This window comes from Meriones unguiculatus, chromosome 6 (assembly GCF_030254825.1).
Source record: "Meriones unguiculatus strain TT.TT164.6M chromosome 6, Bangor_MerUng_6.1, whole genome shotgun sequence".
NCBI lineage: Eukaryota > Metazoa > Chordata > Mammalia > Rodentia > Muridae > Meriones > Meriones unguiculatus.
The window spans coordinates 15,330,247-15,351,486 of NC_083354.1; the positions used below are offsets into that span (position 1 = coordinate 15,330,247).

General features: G+C 41.9%; 1 protein-coding gene across 3 annotated transcripts in view; it reads left to right on the forward strand.

Annotated features, from left to right (window-relative positions):
- Window positions 1-21,240, forward strand: part of Unc13c (unc-13 homolog C) — a 483,555-nt gene that overhangs the window by 439,402 nt on the left and 22,913 nt on the right. For all 3 annotated transcript variants that reach the window (XM_060384763.1, XM_060384762.1, XM_060384764.1), the window contains one exon: window positions 7,875-8,022. In XM_060384763.1, the coding sequence (XP_060240746.1) occupies window positions 7,875-8,022 (148 nt within the window). The remainder of the gene's footprint in view (window positions 1-7,874; window positions 8,023-21,240) is intronic.

Sequence of the window (21,240 nt, forward strand, 5' to 3'; positions counted from 1 at the left end):
GGAAAAAAAAGTCTCCTTTGCAGACTTGTGGAAAAACACTTGCAAGTTCCAGTACATTAGCAAAAACAGACTGTGAATGAGCAACAGTGAAGAATCAGAGGGTTTACCGAATTTTATTGGGATTATAAAAAGAATGGTTTGTTCAGAATTCAGACAATATTTTTCCTGATTTTGTATTTAGCAGTATAATCTTCTTCCTATAAAAACAAAGGACTGAAGTGCTTTGTTTTCTGCAGTTTCAGAAAAAAAATGGGAGGGGGAGGCAGGAAGAGCTCCAGTTATGTTTAAGATAAAGCACATAACGCTTAAACACACACTCTCCAGCCCCTCGTCACATAGAAGAGATACTTCCGCCCTGAGAGCAGTGAAGCCGGAGTTATGATGACTCTGAGATGGAAGGCTTTGTTGGAGGATGACTCCAGATATGCATATAAATAACATACTGGGACTGAGAAGGAAACTTGGTCACTGGCAGGCAGAACTTTGGGATAGTGGGTGACTCACATGGAATGGTCCCACTCACCGATGCCTGAAGGTTCAGAAGGAGACTAAATGAGTTCTCACTAAAGTGGTCACAGCACATACAGAGCTCTTCATAAACGTTAACATTCATATCTCCTGAGAAATGGCCTGATGGTGAAAGTGTGCTTTTCCCATCATGAAAGCCAGGGTCCCACACATTCTACAGTATTTTTCACCCTTTCCTCTTAGTGTCTTCCATATATTCAGTGGAGCTCCCTGGTAAGCCTGATTCTTTTCCCTGAAAGTGGTTCCGTTTCTCAGGGTCTAGGCTACTGGCCTTCTGATTTAGTATTCATCCCATCACTTCTTCCTGCAAAAGCACAAACCAGTGGGGTTCATTAACTTCCCCCCCCCAGAGAGTTAATACCCCCTTTGGGACACAATGCTGTTCCTACCCCGAAGGAATGTCTAGCCTAGATTAAAAGATGACAGAGGTATATTGAAAACTAAATGTGGATGAGTATTACCTTACGACAGTGTAAGAGGCGGGGCAGGCGATTCAGTTAGCAATTGAAGAGCACAGACTGAAAGGGGTGAGGAGCCTGGAGGAGGTGCCTCTGTGGTCAAGAGGACTTGTCTCTTTCAGAGGTTCTAAGTTCGGATCCCAGCACCCACATTGGTGACTTACAAACATCTGTAACTATACTTTGAAAAGCTCCACTGCCCATTCATATGCAGGCAGATGCACTGATGACCTGAAAATATGACTGCCTGAATGTATACATGACAAAAATAAAATCTATGAATGAGAAAGAAGTAGTCAACATTTAGAGAGTCCCCTTGGGCAGAAAAGGTCAGGAATTTGGGAAGAGCTGCCATGGTCTGGAAGGCTCTATGGGATATCACTGGGTTGACTGGATGTGGGCGATGTTCACATAATTGACATAATTTACAACGTGACCATGTACAGAAAGAAAGGAATTCACTGCAGACAGGCATGAGGCAGGAGTATGGGGCCCAGACTAGACTACTCTGAGTACTAGGCTAGACTTTGCTGGGAGTTGGCATATTAAAGCAGTGTAAACTGGGATTGACATTAAGTTTCCAGATTGAAAGTCAAGTCATCTCATGTCCTTGGTATATTTATAAAAGAGTACTCGTTGATGACCTGAAAATATGGCTGCCTGAACATATCATTTCAGCACAGCATTCTATGAAAATGCACAAAATAGATTGTGTAGTTCATGATCCAGCCAGAGATCAGTTACAGCAAGTCCTAGATTAGGACCACCATCAAGAGGCAAAATAGGAATGACTGATGTGAGTGACACAGTAAAGGGAGAAGCAATGGTACTCACAGTGACACTGAGGACAAGGAGAAGAGGCATCCTGGGCTAACCCAGGGGTTTATGAATATAGGTCCATCCATGATCTTCCTGCCATTTCATCTGGTAAATACATGCTTATCATTCCAGAATACCCATGATTTTGCTGCCACCATTGTCACCCATGAACTAACCTTGAGCTTTGGCTCAGCTTCAAGGACATATTTGACAAGTGTCATCGCAAGTGCACAGAAGAATACCAGCCAACCCACGGCCAGCCACAGATAGCACAGGACCTAGCTGATATCTGTATCCCTTATAAACAGCCCATTTTCTCAGTCCCCCAACAGAATTGAAATTTTCTTTTGTTTAATGAGGAAGACATAAATTGCCGTGACTTCTTTTCATTCTCTTTCCCAATTTATACTAGTGTAAACAGAGGTTCTTAAGAGGCCAGACTGGAGGGTTTTGGTCATGAGGCTGATCAGAGAACAGTGAGCAACCGACCCTCTGTCTTTTGTTTACAATCGATGGAAAAGAATCTACTGCCACATGCTTGGGGGAAAACCCTCAGAAAGCTTCAAAGCCGTGCATTTTCAAATTTTCTTCCAGCGTATAATTCCCCTGTAGCATGCAATTTCCTTCTGGTGTGTAATGAAAGAAGAATTGAACTGTGCTGAGCTGTGGATGTTGGCATTTGTTTAAGACTTAAGACTTTCACTCTCATACGGGTGTTCTTCAAGCCCCGTCCAAATAAACACCCCACTTCTCGTTCCTTCAGGGCTGGCAAAGGCTCAAGACTATGTGACATCTCTTGTCAAGCGTCGAGGTCTATGCTATAATGGTGGCCTCTTCCTCCTGATTTTTTATCTCTGGGATGCTGTCACCTGATTCCAACTATAAGTGAAAGGCTTGCATAAAGCATGTCTCGGTAGTCTGTACTTCCATAAACAGAGAAATCAGTTCCTTCCCTGACTAAGAAGCCAGTGGCTGTGTCATTTGGCTGTATGCCTGTTTCTATTCCCTGCACCTCATGGCTTATTTTCTCCCTGACAGCATTACCCCCTATGCAAGACTTCAATCTTGTAGCATCCCCTGTTTTAAAGTGCTCTCTGAAAAGAACACCATCATACATGCCCCAGCCAATCTGCTCTCTAAATACCCTGCTTGCTGGGTCCTTTACAGACTTTCTGAGTCCCTGTGGCCAAAAGAAAGAAGTCAGTTAAGGATCATCACTGAAGACCCTGGCATTGCTCATGAACAAACGTATTTCCATTTTTGTTTCATGACTAGCTCCCCAGTTTCTCTAGATCTACAAAATAATGCCTTGACAGAAAAGTACATCTTCCTATAGAGTTATTATAAAGGGTTCAAGGATGAACACATGGTTTATGTCTTCAAACTTTAATTATTGTCCCCTTCCTCCATGGCCTTTAAAAAAAAAAAAGTCTCAAGCATGTCAATTCTGGTCATGTTTTTTTCCCAGCTTTCCCAAATTCTCTTCTATAGGACATTTGTAGCCACAGAACTTTTCACAAAAGGTCTGCGTTGTCCATCTGTGGCTAAATAGTTTTGAAAACCAGGACTATTAAGAGAGTGTTCACAACAGTGTGATGCAGCCATGATCATTCAGGCCTTTACAGCCATTGAAGCAGGACATTCTCCCCAAGCATGGTTGGATACCATAAAAAGCTAAAATGATACGCTCAGGATGCGAGGCTAAGCACTGCACTCAGGGTCAGCCGCTTTGGACCCAGAGAAGAGCATGTCTGATTGCATGCGGGTTGATGCCCCAGGTCCCGCCTCTGAGAAAAAGGTATCGGACGGGTCTGATGCTCTTTGGGTGGATGACACCTAAATGAACATCGGTACAAAGTCCCAATTTATTTCTAATATCAGAGATCAGACCTCTACTCTTGCCTGATGCGTCTAAAACAAAAAGGGGGAACTGTAGAGAGCTGCGGAATGCTATGCCTGAAAGATGGAGCTGGTTTCCGCCTTCCACCTTCCCGATGGTGAGTGCTCTCTGTCACGAACAACTCCACATTTGGCTAAGGCCGAGGATCTGGCTTGCTTCTATGTATGTGGACCTATCTGCATTGCCCCCGTGGCACGCCTGGGTTGGCTACCCAGAGGCTATTTAAGCTGTGGGCTGGCTTTCCCCGGGGTCCGAGGATTGTTCAATGTTCCTGAATAAACTGCATTGAAAAAAAAAAAAAAAAAAAAAAAAAAAAAAGAGAGTGTTAAACAGACATTTTTAACAAATCTCAAGCCCTTGACTATGCTGATACAATTTCTGCATCTCTGAGCCTGTGGCCTCTCTTTGCTTTTCTAGGACTTCCACAGCCTCGGGGCAATGTGTGTATTCTAGGGAGCACAATATAGAAATTAGAATAGAAAAACTGGCAGACAGTATTTATAACGCTGTAGGGAAGAAGCACAGCGTGAGAGCCATCAGGTCTCTCAGTTCTTGTTAGACAATGCTAAGACCCCCAGGCTTCTTGCCGGTGATGTAGCATGGTTGTCTGGTGTCTACTTCATTGCAGTGGACTATCTACTGGCTGCTGAAGTTAAAGACAGCAGCACTGGCTGCCAGTGTGGCTCAGTTGCTAGAGTGCTTGCCCAGCTCATCCCAGGGGGATGAGTTCAAGGTCATCCTCAGCTATGTATTGAGTTCAAGCACATCCTGAACTACATCAGACCTTGTCTCAAAAACACAGAAACTTGCAGTCCTAAGAAACAGATATATAGTCGCTTCAGAATTTCTTTCAGAGGCCTTTGCTGACTCCTTCCACAGTGCAATCGTTTGCTCTCCTCTATTGTGTATATTATCAAACAACTTTTTGAAGCTCCGAGACAATTTTATTAGAGTTTAAGAGAAAAATGCCATGGCAGGCAAGCTGAAAACCTCAGCAGTTTCCCAGTCAGAGGGGGATAAAGAAAAGGAAGAGAAAAAGCTCTGCGACTGAATTAACTTGGCATAAAGGTCAGCTGCATGGTAGACAGGTAGGCACATGGTGGGGAGAAGAACTTCAGAGAAAGAGTGAAAAAAAGGCCCAAAGTACCAGAGAAAACATACTTAGGCTCTGGGAAGCATCCAAAAGAAAGACACAGGAAAGAAGAAAAAGAGAAATTTAAGAATCTCTGAATTAAGACTCAGACAGATCCAACAACACCTAATGGCAAGTCACTATTAACTTTACAGGGAGCAGGGATTCTGGGGGGGAAAGGGACACTTACGTCACTAAATGAATAATGAATAATTTTTCTGTTGTAGTAAAGAGAAAAGAGTGTTGTGCTATATATTATTTATTATTAGTGCTATGATTAGCAGTATTATTTAACCTGCTAGCACAAACAATAAGACACAGATACCCGTTAGATTTATAATTACCTTATTTCCTTTGGGCCAGGCAGATATTTTCCTTACACTGTCTCAGTATCATCACCATCCATCTCCCAGCCCCCACCCAGTGCCATCCACCTTAATCCTCCTCATCTGGTCTACCTTCCATACATAATTTTATGGTGCTTGCTTGTAGTCTTCATCTGGGCCTTTCCATGCCATTATTGGAATCCTTTCTTTGGGCCCACATGGCTTCTTCTCCACACTAACCCATCTTGATATCCTCTTGTCTCCTCTCTTCCCATTTGTCTGTTTTCCATGATTCTCTCTTGAGTCCAAAAGCCCAGGAACCTTAGCCATGCCTGTCCCATTCTGCCCTGCCCAGGTATATAGGCTGTTTAACCAATCAGGTATGTTTTGGGCAGGTTTACAAAACAAGGATAAGTGTAACCAGGTCTTGAGGACCAACATTAGAACGACCCCCAACATTATTCCTCACATGTCTTTAGTATGACTTACAGAAAATTAGTCTTTCTATGGGATAGTTCCTGGGCTAACTAATTGACCAGCCCAAATTGACTGACTTCTAAAAGAGCAGACGTGCTATTGTCTCTACACAGAAGAAGGTTGGTCGTTTTGAACAGAGGTTAAAAGGCTTTCTCTTAATGGTCCTTCAATTCTACCCAAACAATTTCTATAGCTGTCATGTATGCTTGGTTACTTGCTTTACACACTGGTTAAATTTTCCCATTAAGTTATAATCTGTTTCAGGAAAAAACAATGTAGTACCTGTTTTATGTTATATTCTTGGAATGTAACAAAAAAGTTCAATTTATGGTATAGATTTAGTGAATATTTCCTAAAAGGAGGAGGAGAAGAATGGGCAAGAATGCAGAGAGTACCACTGAGGCTTCCCAGACCCACACTCCATGGCCCTGCTGCACGAGTAACATAATAAGAACTGTGGTTGACCTCATAAAAGCAGATGCTGGTGTGAGGACTTACAGAGTTGTTTTTAGAATATAGCGTAATGAAGCAGTTATGAAAACATGCCCAAAATGTCATTTAACTCATTACTTAGTGCACAAACCAGTAAAATGTTGTAACTCATTCACAGTAAAATTTCAAGAATAAACTTCATAAAAGCAATAGGAAAGCTAAACTAGTAAACCGCCTGTACAAATAATATTTTAAAAAAAAATACCTGGGAACAGAGCAGGAATAGCCTGTGTTCAGACAGAAATAATCAGTTTTGCATTTCCATACACAGAAGTATTCACATAGTAGTCATTTTCCACAATCACACCTTTCAAAACAGCTCAGAGACAATGGAGAGGGAATATGATCTGATGGATACTGGAAAGAGAATGGTCACTGAATTTTTTAACCCAACTTTCCTGACGCATGCTAAAATATCATTGTGTCACCTTTGATAACTCCTCCTCCTGTTATAATCTTCTGGCACTTGTACACAGATTTGATCAGACTCGAGCTAACTTGAGAGACCCTGACTAGAGAGTGTCTGCCTTTCCAGAACTCCCTCCTGTTCTTGCCTCCAGCCATCTCGTCAGGCCTCCAGAGCATTCTGCCCCAAGGTGGTACAAAGGCAACACAAGGCTGAACCGTCATCCATCAGTGTTTCCATTTAATAGTTTCTCACCCTCAAATGTGTTGTTTTGCGTTTTTTTGAAGAAACAAGCATAGATTTTACCCATCAATATTCAAAATAATTTCAGGCTCCTACTCTTCAACAAATGCCATCTATGTACAAAATATTTCAACATCTTCTAAGATCGAAGTAGATAACAAGGAGCTAGAAAGACAGCTCAGTGGTTGAGCCCATCCTCAAATATTGTTAACACTGGAGACCATTACAGATACTGCAAATGTTGACAATTATAGATTCTAGGGGACCGTACTTACCAAAGAGGGCTTAGGTTCCAAATCTAGCATTGTCTCTACAGGAAGAGACTAAGGAAGAATCAATCCTCTAAATTTGGTGGAATGTTATGAACATCTTATACAAACAGAAAATGTCTATGGTTTCATCACCTATTTCTAGACGTTTCACATTTCAGAAAGGTGCCTGTACATACACAGCACATGAAGAAGCTAATGTCCCTCAGTACTAACACTGCTGTTTGGTGAACATAGGTCTACTCTATTGTGTGTGAAAGCTGAGATGGTTTGACTTTGTTAGGTGACAAGAGCATACGAAAATCAACTGCACGTTTTGTGTTCATGGAGCACTGTGCTTGCTCAAGTTGGCCCACAGCCACACAGAGGTATGATATGAAGATGGACAAGGTGAGAGAATGAACGCCTGGTCTAGAATTTGAAAAAAAAGTATCTGTAAAATATGTAACAGGATCTACCTTCTTTGTAAAATATTGGTAACTTTCATTATTCTTCAGAAACAGAAATCAAGAATCGAGTTGGTCATGTTTCCTGAAGCCTGCCCCTCTCCCTCTAGAAGGATTCTAACCATTGTGCCTTCAAGATCCGGTTTATATAACTGACATTTTAGATGAAAACAGCTAAGGTCTCCAGAGATCTGTCTTGAACCTAAGTTAGCTGATGATGAGTTAGCACTGGATAAATGGTACCTGCTTTCTAAGTACTTACCTGAAAACTTACCTAATGGAATTTTTTTAAGTTCCGCTATTAGAGTGAAAAATACCTTCCCCCAATGTTTCCTCCTAGAGCCTTTGCTGATATAACTTTCCTTTTCTCCTTTTTAGCAATATTTTCATGCAGGAGGAAATGGCCTGAAGAAGAATTTTCTGGAGAAGAGCCCAGATCTTCATTCCCTGAGATATGCTCTCAGCCTCTACACTCAAACTACTGATGCTTTGATCAAGAAGTTCATAGAGACACAGAGCTCACAGAGTAAGTTAAGTAGCTCTTGACCCGAGAGCAAGGCACACAGATCGCCCAATTAAAACTCAACCTCACAGTTACAGAAATAACAGGCAGAACATGAAGCATGGTTAAAAATAGAGGGTCTGGGTTAACAGAGAATAGCACAGCTTTCACAATTCTTTCTAAGTGAAAAGAACAGAAAGTTGATGCCTCAGACGAAAGAAGGTATTTTCACGGCTGTGATGTTCAGTCTATATGCTCATCTGAGAGTTCAGGTTCCCCTCAGAGGTGGTTGGCTGGTAGCCTTTCTTCATTCTAATTTTCTTTCTTTCTCCAACTGTCACCTCCCCCCATCCCTGACCAAGTGTTTCATGGGATGCCTTCCCAGGTGGGCTCCCTCAGGACCATGTGCAGCAGTAGCATTTGACTTCAACTAGACTCCTTCCCACTCTTGGGTATTTGTCTCAGATTCTATTTCTGGGAGAACTCAAGCTCAGGTTATGCTTAAAAGTGGGAAGCCAGTTGTTCAACACCTGAACACCTCCTTCCTGGAAACCGTCACCACTAAATGACTCCAGAGAGGGCTGACTCATTGGTGTGTCTTCCATCTTGTGCCGCCTTAACTTAGCATGGAAGCAATTAACCAAAGTCAACTTTTCTTCTTTTCCTTTCTTTTTATAAGATTTATTTCCCATGACTTTCTCTCCTATATTCTCTGTCTCTGATAGATAAACTGTAATATTATATTGAAGAGAAAAGTCAATTACTTTTAATCATTTCTTTGGGCTATGTTCAAGTTGGAAGACATGCTTCCTTTAAAAAGATACTTGAATTAACTTTTCATAAATTGGTTTAACTTGCTCACTTTTCCCTTTGTTCTTTTTTTTTCTTGCCCTGTTCCTTTTCTATTTTATCCTCTTTCCCTCCTCCTTTGTTCTATGAACACATTTTAAGTATCACCAGTAGAGAAAAAGGAAAAAGTAAGAAAAGGGAAATGCTGATTTTTTTCTTTATGTCTCATTAGAAATTTATGAGATAGAGTTCAAATGAAATCTACAACATTAAAACAATACTTTCTTCTCTTTCTATTCCAAATGCTAGAAAATAAATCCCAAATTCAAAATGGATATAGAAGCATTCATAAGGTCTTATGAATGAACTGAGCCTAGCTGATGAGTATTTAAGATCCTGACAATGCCTGCAACACCAAGGAACTATTTTACTTTTTATGCGTATGATAAACATTTACTGAGTATCACCTCCAACCAGTCCATATGATGATCAGTATCCTGTAGAAACATATCATGTATGTCATGTATCAGTTGATCTAACACAATGGTTTTGCATGCAAGGGAGATTGTCTCAGAAAATTTGCAGTGTCTAAAAAGCTTTGGTTGTCCATCCAGTTAGAACCCTCCTTGAGGTTTCCCCCACATCAGCCAGGGACCAAGTATTAAAACAAATGAGCCTATAGGACCACAGATCAGAGGCTGGAGGTCCTGCTTAGTGAGAAAGAGAGAGAATTAAGTCAGCAGGGTTATGAGGAAACAAAAGGAGGTATTCTGAATAAAGAATGTGCCAAGCAAGCAAAGATTTGCACTTGAAGTTTCAAAATCCCCACACACTGGCCATGATAACAGTATTTCTTTTAATTTGGCTCGCTAGGCATAATACGAAGAGCCTTGGTTTCTCTGCAGAATTAAAATGCATAAATACTGTAGTCAGTCTGGAGTGAAATTAGTAGAAATCATTTTGATCTTTGTTGCAGTTTTGATTATTTTCTTCATCCGGGAGTTGACTCGGTGGTTTGAGTTGGGTAGTTGGCTTTTAAAAGAAAAAAAAAAAAAATGGCAGTCACTGTCAGTCCTTAGGGATGCATGGATTACAGTTTTAGAAATTGGTCCAAAAATGCGTTTCTTGCATCTTGATAACAATATTCAACAGGAAAAAGGTGCTTTTCCTAACAGCTATTTCATTAAACCAGAGGCTCTTTGAATATTTCATAGTGTCACAGACAGTGAAAAATGTGTAAGACTTGGATATATTAAATGGAGTTTATTCAATGGGCAACACGGGATGGAAGGAGGCACAGGATGATTCATTGCGGAGCCATCCTGAGCTGTGTTCTCTTTCCTTGTCTGAGCTTTTATTATGGCATGAAAAAAAAATGATCATGGAAGCCTTTCACAGAAAAGGGATATTTTATGTCTGAGTTACGATTGTCTCATAAAGGAAAATAATCTCTTCCAGTTAATGACTATGTGAATTAAAATCAATGAGCAGAAGTGCTTTTATTTGAAGATCCCTTTTTTGCCTCCTTTGAATAAAATCTTTGAGTTTCTGCTTATTGAAATGTCTGAAAACATAGATAATTTCCATCATTTTACTAATTTGTATTCAGCAGAAGTGTAGTCTAATGTATTTTAGTTTGAAACAGAAAATAGATAGCTTTGGACTCACATCTCAGATTCTGTGAGTTGACTTCAATATAAACTGTTGTATTGCACTGTAGTTGTGTAAAGTCTGGTCAATTGTAGTCACATAATTTTTATAATTTTAGTGTAAATCGTGTTATTTGCTACAATATATGACATCCAATACGGAAAGTTTGAGAGACAAATTAGTTACCTAAGCACATTCTTATTCTTAGCAATAAAATTTGGAAGCCTCTCAAATGTATCTTCTGGAGTCATAGTACCTAGAGGAACCATTAATTATCTTTAGTTATGTTCCTCAAGATATGAAAGGTGTTCCCAGGGTAGTAAAGAAGCCATCATTCGATGTGCTTCCTTGTGAAAAGGGTGTTCTGGGTTGGTTTGGTTTCGTTTTATTTTGTTCTTTACCAGAGGTGTAAGGGGAACTTTGCATTACACATCCTTTGCTCATAAAACAAAAAGAACCAGCATTTAAATAAAGAAATGAGCTTTAAGACTCAAGGGCATCAGTGAACATTCGCCTGATGGTCAGTTCTGGGAGAAAGATTGGAATGGGGTCAGGACGTGGGGAGGTAACACTAAAGTACGCAGCCACTTCTAACTTCATGATGGTTTTTGTTTTCTCATTTTACAGCCTGACTGTAGCTACCTTCCCTCCTATCCTCCCAGTCACAACCTCACCCTCTCCCCCATTACTCAATCCCCACATGCTCAGAGAAGGGCAGGCCCCCCAAGGGTACCAACCCACCCTGGCACATCAAGTCAGAGTAGGACTAAGTGCATCCTATACCACTGAGGCCAGACAAGGCAGCCCAGCTATGGGAAAGGGATCCAAAGCCAGGCAACAGAGTCAGAGACAGTAACTCCCCACCCCCACACTCTAATTGTTAGGGGACCTAGGTCCAACCTATGCATGCTCTTTGGTTGGTGGTTCAGTCTCTGCTAGCCCCCATGGGCCCAGGTTAGTTTACTCTGTAGGTCATCTTGTGATAGTCTTGATCCCTTCAGCTCGCTCTGTCCTTTCCCCACTCTTCTACAAGACTCCCAGAGATCTACCTACTTTTTAGCTGTGGGTCTCTGCATCTGTTTCTATCAGCTTCTGGATGAAGCCTCCATGAAGACAGTTATGTTAGGCTGTGTCTGCAAGCATAGCAGAGTATCATTAGTAGTATCAGAGGTTAGCACTCTCTCTCTCTCTCTCTCTCTCTCTCTCTCTCTCTCTCTCTCTCTCTCTCGGTGGGTCTCAAGTTGGGCCAGTCATTAGCTGGCCATTCCTTCAATCTCTGCTCCATCTTTATCCCTGCGCTACTTGTAGGCAGGACAAATTTTGGGTCTAATGTTTTTTGGGTGGGTTGGTGTTCCCCTCTCTCTACTAGAAGTCCTGTCTGGCTACAGGATGTGGCCTCTTCAAGGCTCTGGTATATCCCACTCTGGTAGATGTCTAAACTAGGGTCACCACCATAGACTACCAGAAGCACCCCCCATCCCTGAGATGCCCCCCACTGATTTCCATTCTCTCTCCCAGCCTTTCCCCTCCCCACTCTTGATCTCCACCTTTATTCTCCTCCCAACCTCTCTCCCATCCAGTTCTCTCCCTCCCTCTATTTCAGATGTCTATTTTATTTCCCCTTCAAACATTCTCCCTTGGGTTCTCCTTGTTACTTAGCTTCCTTGGGTCTGTGGATTGTAGCATGATTATCCTGTACTTTATGGCTAATGTCCACTTATAAGAAAGTACATACCATGTGTGTCTTTCAAGGTCTAGGTTACCTCAGTATGATATTTTCTAGTTCCATCTATTTTCCTGCAAATTTCATGATGTCTTTGTTTCTAATAGCTGAGTAGTATTCCATTATGTAAATGTAACACATTTTCTTCACTCATTCTTTGCTTGAAGGACTTCTTGGTTGTTTCCTGTCTTCCTGGCTGCTATGAACATAGTTAAGCGAGTGTACTTTGTATTGTGGTAGCGCATCTTTGGGGTATATGCCCAGGAGTGGTATAGCTGGGTCTTGAGGGAGGACTGTTCCCAATTGTGTAAAAAACTGCCAGATTGATTTCCACAGTCATACACGTTTGAACTCCCACCAGCAATGAAGGAGGGTTCCCCTTGCTCCACAGCCTCATTAGAATGTCGCTTGAGTTCTTTATCTTAGCCATTCTGATGGGTGTAAGATGGAATCTCACAGTCATTTTGATTTGCATTTCCCTAATGACTGGGGATGTTTGATATTTCTTTAAGTGTTTCTTAGCCATCAGAAATTCCTCTGTTGGGAATTCTCTGTTTATCTCTGTACCCTGTTTTTAATTGAATTATTTGGTTTGTTAGTATTTAGTTTGAGTTATATATATATATATATATATATATATATATATATATATATATATATCTGACCCTCTGTCAGATGTAGGGTTGGCGAAGATCTTTTCCCATTCTGTAGGCTGCCAGGTTGTCCTTTTCTCGGTGTTCTTCACCTTACAAAAAGCTTTTCAGTTTCATGAGGTCTCATTCATCAATTGCTGATAAATTGCTGAGCTGTCAGTGTTCTGTTCAGGAAGTTGTCTCCTGATCCAATATGTTCAAAGCTAGTCCCCACATTCTCTTCTATTACATTTAGTATATCTGGTTTTATATTAAGGGCTTTGAACCACTTGGGCTTAAATTTTGTGCAGGGTGATAGATAAGGATCTATTTATATTCTTCTACATGCAGACATGTATGTAGATCAGCACCATTTTTTCTATTGTATGGTTTGGCTTCTTTGTAAAAAAAAAAAATCAAGTGTTCATAGGTGTGTGGGTTTATTTCTGAATCTTCAGTTCAAATCCATTGATCCACCTGTGTTTTTATGCCAATACCATGTGGTTTTTATTACTATTACTCTGTAGTGCAGCTTGAGATCAGGGATGGAGATGCCTCTAGAAGTTCTTTTATTGTACAGAATTGTCATGATGGTTTTTAAAAGTAGTGTTTCATTTTTAGTAACTAAGCCCTTGGATGCAACCAGAGATCTGACTGTTTCCAATCTACCTATCATGTCCTGTCCCCAGAGACCATTTAAGTGGCTCAGCCTTTCTCTGGAGGCACAAGGAGAGAAGCAAGAAGACTATGTGATGCTTGCTGTCTCATATGTCACAGTATAATGACATTCCCTTCACAAAGCCCAAGGGGTGTCTTCAGTTGGCTAAAGAGCTGAATGCAGACAGATTTAATAGGAAGTGTGCTGTGACAGGCTCCCAGAAGGATGACCCCTTTTTAAGAGTGGAAGTGGCATGCTATGTAAGGTTCCAGGTCGAGTGGGCACACATCTGTTGTCATCCATCAAGCTGGCTGCAACTGTGATAATTCCTCCCAAGTCCTAAGGAGCTAATGACATGCCCACACCGTCCAGATGAGCATACAGAGTCACACAGATTCAGAAATGTGGCCAATCTCTGAGCCACGTAGTTCGGTAGGCGAGATGATAACCTTCAGTACCACCATCCTCCTGAGCAAGGAAGGCTGCTATGTTAGGGCGCCCCACGACCTTCCCCCTCACGTTAAATAAATGGTGCTACTTTATCTTCTGCCCTAGTCTTCATTTTAAACAACTTTTTATTGCACTTAAGCAACTATGTATCTGTCGTCGTCCCTTCCCCCTCCCCCTGCCCAGTTTATAGACATGGGTCTTGGGGCTTGAACTCAGGCTGTTGGTCTTGGTGACAAGTGCCTTCGCCCTCTGAGCCTTCTCACCAGCACTACCATGCATTTTGATCTGATTAGAATCTCCTAGTTCTTAGTAGACAAGCTCTAAGTTGATTATTTGGTTTTCCCGTCGATGACTAATGCTTCCGAACTTGTTACTTTGCCATTATTTTTCCAGAGCCCTCTCTGTCCTAGGTAGGGTCTCTACTGCTGTGGTAAACACCATGACCACAAGCAACCTGGGGAGAAAGGGGTTGGCTGGGCTTATGCTTCCACATCACAGCCCATCCTTAAAGGACGTCAGAGAAAGAGCTCAAGGCAGGAACCTGAGGCAGAGACCATGAGAGAACACTGCTTACTGCTTTCCTCACGGCTCGCTCAGCTGGCTTTCTTATATGCCCCAAGACCACCTGAGAAGGGGTGGAGCCGCTCACAGTGAGCGGGGCCGTCCTACATGAATCATTAAGTACCTTCACTAACTTCACTACCGACAAATATCGTGGAAGCCTTTTCTCAGTTAAGATTACTTCTTCTCACATATGTCTAGTTTTGTTTCAAGCTGTCGAAACCAGCCAGCCTGCTCTCAGTTTACCTAGATACTGGGCATGCTCATAGGAACCCAAGTTGAATGTAAGGAAAAGGTCCCTGCTGTGAGGAAACCCTTTCATGTGTAGCCTGATTTCATCCTTCTGTCATCATTTGTTCTTGTGGGTGAGATTGCTGGCTCATCTCCCTCCCTATCCATCAGCAAAAATGCCCCTTTTGTATCATTCCCCATGCAGGGGAGTCATAGCACAGTTGCTAGCTGATAATTCTGTCTTCTCACAAGGACTCTGATCATTCGACCTTGAATTCTAAATACTTGGTACAGTGCTGGCTAAAAAAAAAATCACAAAATATTGGGACAAATGAGGGTTCTTTATTTAAGCCTAAATATCTTAAATTGCATGATGTATTGGGGTCCTAATATTTGATATTATTCAGTTCTACGTTCTCTCGCAGCCCTCAGATTTGAATTTATCTGATCACACTCTTCATTGAAAGCTGCTCTTCATGGTCTTGTGCTAGAAAACTATGGAGTGCTGGGATAGAGAAAAAGACAGAAACAGAGATAGGGAAAGAGAGAGAGGTGGTCGGAGGGGGGAAAAGCTCAGAATTGTGTGACTGATGCCATTTATTACTTATTATACAAGGGAGGAGATAGTGAGTGCCACTGGAGAGGTAGATGGAGTTCGGTAAAATTAGATTATTGATTTTTATCAAGCTCTTAAAACCGTATTTTATTCGATCTGTCACATAAAACTCAAAAGCAACTGGGAAAAATGGCTTGCTACTTTTGGTTCAGGCCCCACTAAGAGCTGATCTTGCCCTCTTATTTCAGACATTTTAAAGAGTGCAGTCCACCACTGTGTGGGGTGGCTTCCTTTTGCCACCTCCCTCAGTCCTCTCCCCTCTTCCCGTAAGGCTAGGCTCTGCACACTCCACTGTGGATTGCTCTGTCTGTCCCCTGTAGGTTCAGGGCCAGAGCAACCTCTCTGAGGCCCATGAAAAAGAAGATCGAGTAAGACCTGAGTCTGCAGAACCATCAAGCTGTAGTTCCATTGTTTCCCAATACTGCGTGTTGCCACAAATACCTCAAAGATTATTTGTTTGGTTGTTTTTTTTTTTTTTTAAATAACACTATCCACCTACACTAATTCTGTGTTTCTATGATCTTTTTTTCTTTCTCATTTTTTTTTTTCTGCATGCAAGGCAGATCTCATTACCCAGTTCTACTCAGTTTTTATGACATTGGAATTCCTGGCTGCTTGACTTACAGTTTTCTCTGCTTCTCAACTGTAAGGTTCACCCCAGGAATGAAAATGAACCCTGTACTTTTTTTTCCCCAGAACAAACACAAACATCTGCCTTTAGGGGATGACATCGAATTGTTATCACCCACGCACATTCTACTGCGGTTTATGAGTGCCTTCAAGTATTTTTTTTTTCTCTCAATCAAACCTCAGGAAAACTCTGTAAAGTCAGACGGAGGTCTTTGGATTCCTGCCGTCACACCTCAATTGCTTCCAGAAGCTCTTTTGAGATAGGCATTGCATCCGAGAGAAATGGACATCGTTGACTCAATAGGAGCAAAAAGCCAATGTAGCGAATAGGGGATGTGATATTCAGGCAGATATATTAGAGACTCTGGCAAAGAAGCTAAGTGGGAGATGAGGGGTGCCTCGGTGGTGGTACTAGAGGAGGGGAGATGAAGGAAGACTTAGGGTTGGAGTTCTTCAGAAAGTGCATGGCGAAAGTTACTAAATTAATAACCATCATATATAAATTTCTTTCCAAAGCTCCTAAAATAAATGTGTCAATTGAGTGATAAATCGTGATGGATATTTTCTGCCTCTTTATGATTTTATACCCCTTCAAGTTGTTCCATAATGGCCAGGCATTCTCTTTTTGAATTGTAATTTTCATTTAGAAAGAAATACAATTAAAACACTTGGCTCTGCAAAGTAAATTACACTTTAATCGGTTGCTTGCCATGATGTAATTAATTCAAAGTGATCGATTTTTGAAGTCTTTTGGGACCCTGGGTTTTCATCTGCAGGTTGAAATCTGCAGGCTGAAATAACAGCGAGGTTAAATTTTCTTGTTTGGTTCAAAGGGTCTCAGAGTTGTTCTGTGAGCGGGGCAGTGGTGGTGCAGGCCTTTAATCCCAGCGTTCAGGGAGGCAGAGGCAGGCGGATCTCTGGTGAGTTGGAGGCCATTCCAATTTACAGAATGAGTTCCATGACAGCCAAGGCTATACAGAAAAAGTCTGTCTTGAAAAACAAAAAACAAAAGACAAAAATCAAACAACAACAACAACAAAAATGTTCTGTGTATAGAAACCTTGCCTGAAACAGAAGTCACACACAATACCTCCACACATGCAGCCTCTGACCATGTAGGTCATAACGTACAGAACTTATTCAGTGAAGAAATTTACCAGTCATTATATAGTGCTCTGATTAACAGTAAGAAAACCACAGCATGCGTGAAGCTGTAGGCTTCATCTATAGCATTGGTAAACCAGATAAGGTGGCACACAGCTGTAACCCTCACTTGGGAGGTGAAGGCAGGAGGATCAGAAGTTCCATGGTCATCTTTGGCTATGTAGGAAGTTTGAGGATACCCTGGGATATAAGAAAGAATTTGTCAAAGGAGAGGCTTTGGAAGGGGTTGGTGAAAAAAAAAGAAAGAAAGAAAGAGATAGGAGGAAAAGAAGGAAGAGGGGGAGGAAGGGCATAGTGGGAAAAAGAGGAGAGAACTCTCTGGATTGATATTAAAGCACCATTGTGTAGTACTGTCTAAGGATAACTATGAGACTCCAGAACCATTGTTATTGCTACTTCTATTTTAGGTCTTAGTATATGGTAACAGATACTATAATCAGAGAAAGGAGAGGTTATTGTGGGCAGGAGTGTCAGGGGGCTTCGGAAAAGAAGAGCAGGGTCTACAGCACAAAGCAAGCTGCTGGCCCCTCAGAGAGAAGGAGACAGAGACAGACAGATACAGACAGAAACAGACACAGGGACACAGAGACATAGAGAGGAAGACAGAGAGAGATATGGTGGGGGGGGACTCTCAGATCTGTCCTGAGCTTCAGTGGACTTGGGAAGCCATGCCAAAATACCGCAAGCTGATAGAAATATATTTCTTAGAGAATGGGTACTCTGTGGTCAGCGACAGTAGTTCTATTCTGATCAGGGTGATCCTCCTGGCTTGCTCACAGCCTCCTCTCCACTGTGTCCACATCTCGGTGAATGTGTCCACTGGGCAGATGGGAGATGGAGTTAAGAGAGAAATGGGTCCTGAAACAACATTCAGGAGGTAGAGTTTATGGAGTACCACGGGGTGAAGCAAGCTCTGCCCACAGTGAGAAAGGACACGAGGTCACAGGGCGAGCCGCTGTGTAAAGCGCAAGGGTAGACTGGCCACAAAAGAGGTGAGCTACACCATGTCAACCTATGTAGGTGGCAGGTGAGTGAACACGAGGCAAACATTACAGTCACTGTATCCGCTGTGCACCACACCTATGAAATCCTGCTTGGTCCTCTCATCACCCGTAAGGATCACGAGGCTTTTCCAATGAGGAAACTTGTCTTCAGTGATGCGTTGTGACTGATAATAGTTATGAAGACAGCCTCTGTGTGCAAGAAGAGAGATCTCTGGTAGCCTTTGACAGCAGAACTGCTAGATCTGAGTTCTGAGCTTGAAGGAACCATCCTGAGTTCATGTAAACCTACTACTTCCTTAAAATACCCACTCCAAACACACACGTTAGGACCAGTGCCATCAGGTAGGAATTTGTTGCTGGGGAGGGGGAGTCATAATTCATTTTATAGCACAGAAATAAAGGGTTGTGGATTTGGGGCTGTGGGGATTTTGTTTTGTTGAGAGAAATCTTGCACAGAAGCCCAGGCTGGTGTAGAACTCACTATGTTTCCTAGCCCGACCTCAAATTCATGGCCACCCTGCCTCAGCCTCCAAAGACGGGGATACAGATGAGCCGCCACACTTGTATGTGTCCTAGTGTGTTTCATTGTTTGTTGAATCCGTTTTGTAGAGTTCAATATATACGTGCGCGTAGTATAACAATAAAACTAGAAGCTGGGTGGCTGCTGCATGCCTTCAATCCCTTTAAAAGCCCCTGCAAGGCAGAGGCAGGCAGGTCTCTGTGAATCTGGGGTCAACCTGGTCTCTATAGTGAGATTTGGGACAGCCATAGCTACACAGTGAAACCCTGTGTCAATCAATCAATCGCTCACTAATAAACCTAGTGCGACAGCGCATTAGAGCCTTAAAACTTGTGTATTTTGTGCTAAATAGTATTTCGCTTAATATTTCAGATGGCCAGGGTTGCTTCTCCAGCAATCCTTTGATGGATGTACAGGTTGTTTCTGTTTCCTTGGTAGTGTAAATAGTGCAGTAATGAACTTGGGAGTGAACTTGAGAGGTCAATATGACCTCTCTTGGGCATATTGACTTCATTCCCTTTGAATGCATAAATGCTCAGTAGTTGGATTGCTGGAACATATGGCAGTTATATTTGTGAAGTTTTTCTTTAGCAATTTCCATAATGAACTCTCTAAATTGCATCCCCACTAACAGCATTCAAGGCTTTCTGTGTCTCCCCAGAAATGCCTTTTAGATGGGGCAGGTCACTTCAACTCTGATAAGTAGTGTTAGTGTGGATTCCTGTACCTATTGGCTGCTAGGAAACTTTCTTTTTGGGGGAGGAGCATTTTCCTTTAAGAAATGTCTATTTAGATATAGTTTCCTTTCAGTAGAGTCAAGAGGTTTTACTATTGAAGTTATGCAGTTCCCCATATATCCTTTATATCATGTCAGATATATACTTTGCAAATATTTTCTCCCAACCTCTAGGCTGTCTCTTCAATTGGTTGTCTCCTTTGCTGTGCAGATCCTTTTTGGCTTAACACAATCCCACGTGTCTTCCTGGATATGCTTTTGAGATCTTTTTTTTTAACTTTTATTAATTACACTTTATTCACTTTGTATCCCCCCCCCATAAAGTCCCTCCCACCTCCCCTCCCAATCCCACCTTCCCTCTCCCTTCTTCACGCCTGCCCCTCCCCAAGTCCACTGATAGGGGAGGTCCTCCTCTCCTTCCTTCTGATGCTAGTCTATCAGGTCTCATCAGGACTGGCTGCATCGTCATCCTCTGTGGCCTGGTAAGGCTGCTCCCCCCTCATGGGGAGGTGATCAAATTGCAGGCCCCTGAGTTCATGTCAGAGGCAGTCTTAAGCAAAGCTTTGACAATGGCCAGCACTAAGAATCTAGAACTTCATCTGGCCTGTGTTTTCCTAAGATTACACAGTTCCAGACCTTGCATTTGTTTCTGTAATCTGATTTTGGTTCATTTTTATGTATGGTTAAAAGTAAAAGTCTAGTTTCTCAGTGTATAGGTTCTTAATTCCCAGCACTTTTCATTGAAAACATTTTTCTTTATCCATCATGTGTTCTTGGTTCCTTTGTTGAATATAAGTTGGATGCAGATTCATCTATTTATCTCTAGGCTAGCTTTCCTGCTTCATTGTACTGTTATTTTTTTTTCTAGTGCCACACTTTTTGTTTACTATAGCTTTGTAATATATTTGAAGGCAGGTAATATGGTGACTCTAGCTTTGGTGTTTACTAACATGTAATCATTTGTGAGGAGTATGGCAGGACAGTGTTCATGTGGACTTCAGATGGATGCTGGTCCATGCTTGATATGGTGTTTCTAGTTTACTGCTACACATGTCAGGCCAGCTAGCTCAAGAACCCCCAAAGACTCTTCTCTCTCACTCCCCTATCTCCCTGTTTGAGCACTGGGATTACAGGCATATGATGTCACATCTGCTTTATGTGGGTTCTGAGGACTCAAATTCGAGTCCTAAGTTTGTAGCAATCACTTAACCCACTGAGCTATTACCTCTAGCCCATGCTCTGAATTGTTATTTTATATCCATTTGGCCTGGGGTACAGTTTAAGGTTGCTGTTTGTGTTCTTCCTACATATCTTTTGACTGCTGGGAATCAAGGGCTCATCTCTTCTATTGTCTCTACCTCTAGATTTGTTCATTTTTTTTCCTTTGTTTACTAGGTGTTTTAATGTTGGCTGCTTGTATATTTATTCATAATTACCAATTTTATTTTCAGAATCAACCCTTTGATAGTTTTACAGTGCCCTTCTTTGTCTCTTGTTTTTAGTCCACTTTATCTGATATAAACATGGACGCTCCTATTGGCTTTCACTTCTATATGCATAGACTATGTTTCTGTCCCTCACTTGACTTCGTACATGTCCTTGGTGTGGGGGTGAGTGTCTTGGATGCAGCCTGGGCTAGAGCTTAGATTTTTGTCCATTTAGCCACTCTCTTGTCATTGGAGGATGTGGTCTATTTACATTTAAGAACATTGCTGAGAAGAGCATTTTGTCTGCTTGTTGATTGTGTCTTAGTTGTTTCTAGATCCTTCTTGCAATTGTTGGATGGGGGTAGGATGGCAGTTTTTTCTCTTGCCCCAAGGTTCCCAGAATAATGACTCATGAGACTCAAAATATTTTACAAAATATCTTGACCATATA